Source organism: Leopardus geoffroyi, chromosome D3 (genome assembly GCF_018350155.1).
Source record: "Leopardus geoffroyi isolate Oge1 chromosome D3, O.geoffroyi_Oge1_pat1.0, whole genome shotgun sequence".
Classification (NCBI taxonomy): domain Eukaryota; kingdom Metazoa; phylum Chordata; class Mammalia; order Carnivora; family Felidae; genus Leopardus; species Leopardus geoffroyi.
The window spans coordinates 10,187,172-10,191,552 of NC_059339.1; the positions used below are offsets into that span (position 1 = coordinate 10,187,172).

The window sequence follows — 4,381 nt, forward strand, 5'->3', positions numbered from 1 at the left end:
GGTGCTGGGTGGCAAGCCAGAGGGTGAGGAAGGCAAGAATGCTGATCCAAACCGATGACACAGTGGAGCTTCCACTGCAGCTGGTGCCAGCCTCCCGACCCCGACTGCTCTTAGCAGAGGCCAAGATGCCACAAGCATGCAGAGTCAAACCACATCTCTGGGCAGAGAAAGATTAAAAACAAAAAAGAAAAAAAAGACACAAAAGAGATGGATCTGTTATTTAATTAGGTTCTTTGTAAGAAATTTAGAACACCAATTTGTGAGGGTAAACTCCATTCGTGAGAGCAAACACAGAGCGGAGGTAGCCCTGAAGCTGAGGAACGGCTTTGATTTTTGGCAGAATTTGCGAGTCCACAGCTTTCTGATCAACCTTGCGCTGCTCTGTAATCTCATATTTCTAGGGGGAAGGGAGGGAAAAAAAAGAAGAAAATCATTTAAAAGAAGGGCACAAGTACCACACTCCAGTCCTCTCAGGAATCCTAGCTCACAAATACTCAATCCCAGGGATGTTTAGAATGTAATTTTAATAACCCTTTCCTTGGAGGGCTGTGAAATACAACCTGTTTCGAGTATAACAAAAATAGTAGCTCTTTTCCTTTTGTCTTTTTTAATAGACATCAAGGATAAACGAGGCTGAACTCCCATTAGAACAGTAGCAGTGAATTCAGAGCTCCACGAAAACTCTCAAAAAGATTCTGAGATGAGCTCTCAACTGCCATTAAAAATTACCGAATGCAGCAGCATCTGGAACACTATTATTCCCCAGATATTTCTCATGATTTACGACTTTTCTTCATCGATTCGTAACTGTATTTTCACTCCCACCCAGAGGAGCTGGAGCTATCAAAAACGAAGACAGAAAAAGCAGCTTACCTCTTTCTCCGTGTCGAAGATCTCACCTTCCTGGTGTCTGGGCTTACGCAGCTTCTTCTTCTTAAAGTAAGCATCAGTGAGGTGTTTGGGGATTTTCACATTGCTGATATCAATTTTGGTGGAGGTGGCAATGACAAATTTCTGGTGTGTTCTACGCAGAGGAACTCGATTAAGGGACAGAGGTCCTGAGGGGGGAAAAATCAATACGCTGAGGCAAAGAGAAAGCAAAGACTTAGGAGACAGCACTCACTCAAACACACTGGTCAAAACCACAGGTTCCTGACAAATTTAAACTGAGCGCTGCTTTCCAGAGTGAACAGTTCACTTTTTACCTGTTTAGCAACTCCACTTTGGTTCCAAGTAGAAGACCAATTACAAGTCTGTGAGATCATTCCTTGTGGTTAACAGCCAACCATTCTGCACTTTAGGTGGCAGATACTTGGTGATATGTTGCCACACAGAATGTAAACACTTGCTTCCTCAGAACTCAGGTATACATATGACAATGAAATAAGACACGGAACCACATAGCACTGAAAATTCCATTTAGGTGGCTACAAAAGTACACTTAAAAATGCCAAGCTTCAGGGCACCTGGATGGCTCAGTTAAGTGTCCAACTCTTGGATTTCAGTTCAGGTCATGACCTCATGGTTCCTGAGACCGGACCTCTGGGTCAGGCTCTGCACTCACAGTGTGGAGCCTGCTTGGGGGTCTCTCCCTGCACCACCCCCCCCCCAAAATAAATAAATAAATAAATAAATGTAAAAAAAAAAAAAAAAATGCCAAGTTTCAGAGAGTATAAAATTCAAGGATTTTTCTTACCAGTCACAAGTAGCAAGCCACTGCTCAGTTGCTTCAGGAAAACCACTCTCTGTGAATTAAACAGAAATCTCAGACATTTCTGCAATTACAAATGCACTTCTGAATTAATCAAATCATAGGCTTCTAAATTTGGTAAGGGAAATTTCTCAATACGTATCTGCTCAGCAATCTTGGAAGCAACTACACCAAACTACCAACAGGGATGACCCTTGGATATGAGCAATACTTTTGGCTGCTTCTTTTTAATGAACAGCCATTACTTCTAATGCTTACTTAATATCCTTTAACTCACGAATTCCATCCCTAGAAATCTATACAAGTACTTTCAGATACAGGGACATGGGAATCATCTATAATAAGCCCAACAGCAGGAAATGGTAATAATTTATCATACATTACGGACTAAATACCTTATGCTAGTGACTGGGCTGCTGGTCTTGTTATGGGCTACCCACCCACCGTGAACTAGTTACTTGCAGGCAAATAAAGAATCCCACCTGGAGTGTGACCCATTACAATCAAGCTCCTGCGGCTCAGACACCTGAGCCGAAGCTCCACGAGCCGAGGTGTTCTGCTCACCTTGCCTCTGTGGCGCCCAGTGAGGATGATCAAAATGGTCCCAGGAGTGATGCTAGCTCGCAGTTTCCTCACATGCTGACTAAAAGGTTTTTTGCCGTGGCTCAACAGCTTCCGAGGCACATCTTCAGTAGGATAATACCTAGGCTGTAGAGAATCCATAGGTTCATCTTATTTAAACAAGCTCATCAGATTAGTAGAGCTGGTGGTCTCAGTGAAACACCTGCTACACCCTTTCCACCTACTTCAAATGCTTTATTTACACTATTACAGTTCATTTTCACTTGTCCGTAGATACTAAATTTGGCAAAGATCAATGCTGCTTACTCTTTCCATGTAAAACATAGGGTGGAATCCATTTAACAGAGCTGTGTGTTCAGGCAAAGATGAAAACCATCAATCTGGGACTAAACCAAACCTGAGACTTCCATGGCAAGCTATCATACACGGTCCTAGCATTACACACGGTCCTGTGGCAGTCATTCTCAAGCTTTTCTGGGGTCCCTGACCTTAACCTAAACCGTCCTTCTCCAGAAACAACACGTCTGATGCACATTTTGGAGGTTACGAAGGAGGCATGGCTTGTTTTTCGATTCCAATTGTGTTCACATCCTCCCCGTCAACATGCGTTACTCCCATTTTATCCATAAAGGAAAAAAAACAAAAACAAAAACACAGCTTACATCAAGAGCACCAGTTCACTTACTGTGAAAACAAGACCCCACACAAAGACTGCTACTAAGGGTGTGACAAGTAACTCACAATAACCTCTTGCTTTTACTTCAAACATTAGTACCTAACAGAAAAACCAGCTCACAAAAAAACTGTGACCAGGAATCAAAGCGCCACTTTCTCTCTGGGGCAGCAATTTCCAACTGTGATGACTGTAATACATCTGGGCATGTTTCCACAATGACAATCGCAGAGCAAACACTGAGAAAGAGTTGGGTCTTGTGGGTGGTTAAAGAGGAGCCAAGAAACCGTGCTCTGGTCCGCAAACGCTCTCTAGGCCTAGCAGCATCCTAGGCTTCGGGCCTCAATTCTCACAACAACCCCGTGAAGCAAACCTTCATTCCCATTTTGCAGGCAAAGAAACCGAAGCACAGAAGAGTCAATTAATTAATGAATTAATTAATTAATATCTGCTTAAGTAGTATCAATTATTAATATCTACTTAATTAATATCAACCAACCAACGTTTAAGGTCCAAAAGTTTACAAATGTTTGTAAGGCCAGAATCCTCCATTAGTAATTCTCCGGTAGGTAAACACACACACACAAAAACCCCTCCCACCATTCAAATCTTCCAAATCTTACCATTTTGCGAAGTTTAACCACTCGGGTACCACCATTCTTGTCACCACCAACTGGTTTTGTGACAGTAGCAAGAACCTTCTCCTTCTTTTTCTTTTCAATCTATCAGGACACAAATGCGTCAAAGTCAGAGGCAGACCAACATTCCTCAGGTTAAGAATGGTAAGTGATGCTCAGTGACTCCCCTCATCCCTTACCCTGGATTTAGCTGCCGAATACTTCCTCTTGTACATGGCCTTTCTCGAATACATAGCCGATCGGGAATATCTGCCAATTCCTCTGACTAGGACAGGGTTTCGGCTGCAGTGGGGCTTCCCCTTCTTTGGCGTTTTAGCCTTGAGGTTACCCTTCTTAACCTTGCCACCAGCATCAGCCTTCTTGGCTTCAGGTTTCTTCTCCTTAGCATCCGGCTTCTCAGCTTTTTCGCCCGCCATCTAGCAATACACAGATTAAAAAGAAAGGCATTTCACCAACTACCTTATAACAAAACAGTATCTAAACTGGACACAGATAGGCTTCCGAGGGGAGGAACCCTCACTTTCTCTGTCCAAGTACCTCTAACGTTCTTTCATGCCTCCCCTGTAAGATAGGTCTTCCTCCAAAACCACACACATCTGCAACAACCGTCATAATGGTTAATTTTTGGGTTGTCTCCCGAATACGCTACAACTTTTTTTTTTTTTTAATTTGAAGAAATCTTACATCTGTTTGCTAAATATTTAGTGATCAAAGTCTCCATTCCATTATTTCACCATTACTGTTCTGGGAACTAGAAATCTGACAAATAAATCCCCA

The 4,381-nt window shown here is 42.7% G+C and overlaps 1 protein-coding gene across 1 annotated transcript; it reads right to left on the reverse strand.

Moving 5' to 3' along the window:
• Positions 1 to 206: 206 nt before the first annotated feature.
• RPL6 (ribosomal protein L6) lies at positions 207 to 4,042 on the reverse strand. The gene is made up of 6 exons (XM_045458943.1): positions 3,784 to 4,042; positions 3,590 to 3,688; positions 2,276 to 2,419; positions 1,697 to 1,745; positions 874 to 1,058; positions 207 to 397 (listed from the first exon to the last, which is right to left on the reverse strand). The coding sequence occupies exons 1-6, from the start codon at positions 4,018 to 4,020 to the stop codon at positions 245 to 247; spliced, it is 867 nt and encodes a 288-aa protein (XP_045314899.1). The 5' UTR covers positions 4,021 to 4,042; the 3' UTR covers positions 207 to 244.
• Positions 4,043 to 4,381: the final 339 nt, after the last annotated feature.

Coding starts and splice junctions, on each gene's coding strand:
- RPL6 (XM_045458943.1), bottom strand. CDS start 4,020: ATGGCGGGCGAAAAAGCTGAGAAGCCGGATGCTAAGGAGAAGAAACCT. Junction 3,689..3,783: donor ATTCGGCAGCTAAATCCAGG/GTAAGGGATGAG, acceptor GTGTCCTGATAG/ATTGAAAAGAAAAAGAAGGA. Junction 1,059..1,696: donor TGGCTTGCTACTTGTGACTG/GTAAGAAAAATC, acceptor TTCCCCCCTCAG/GACCTCTGTCCCTTAATCGA.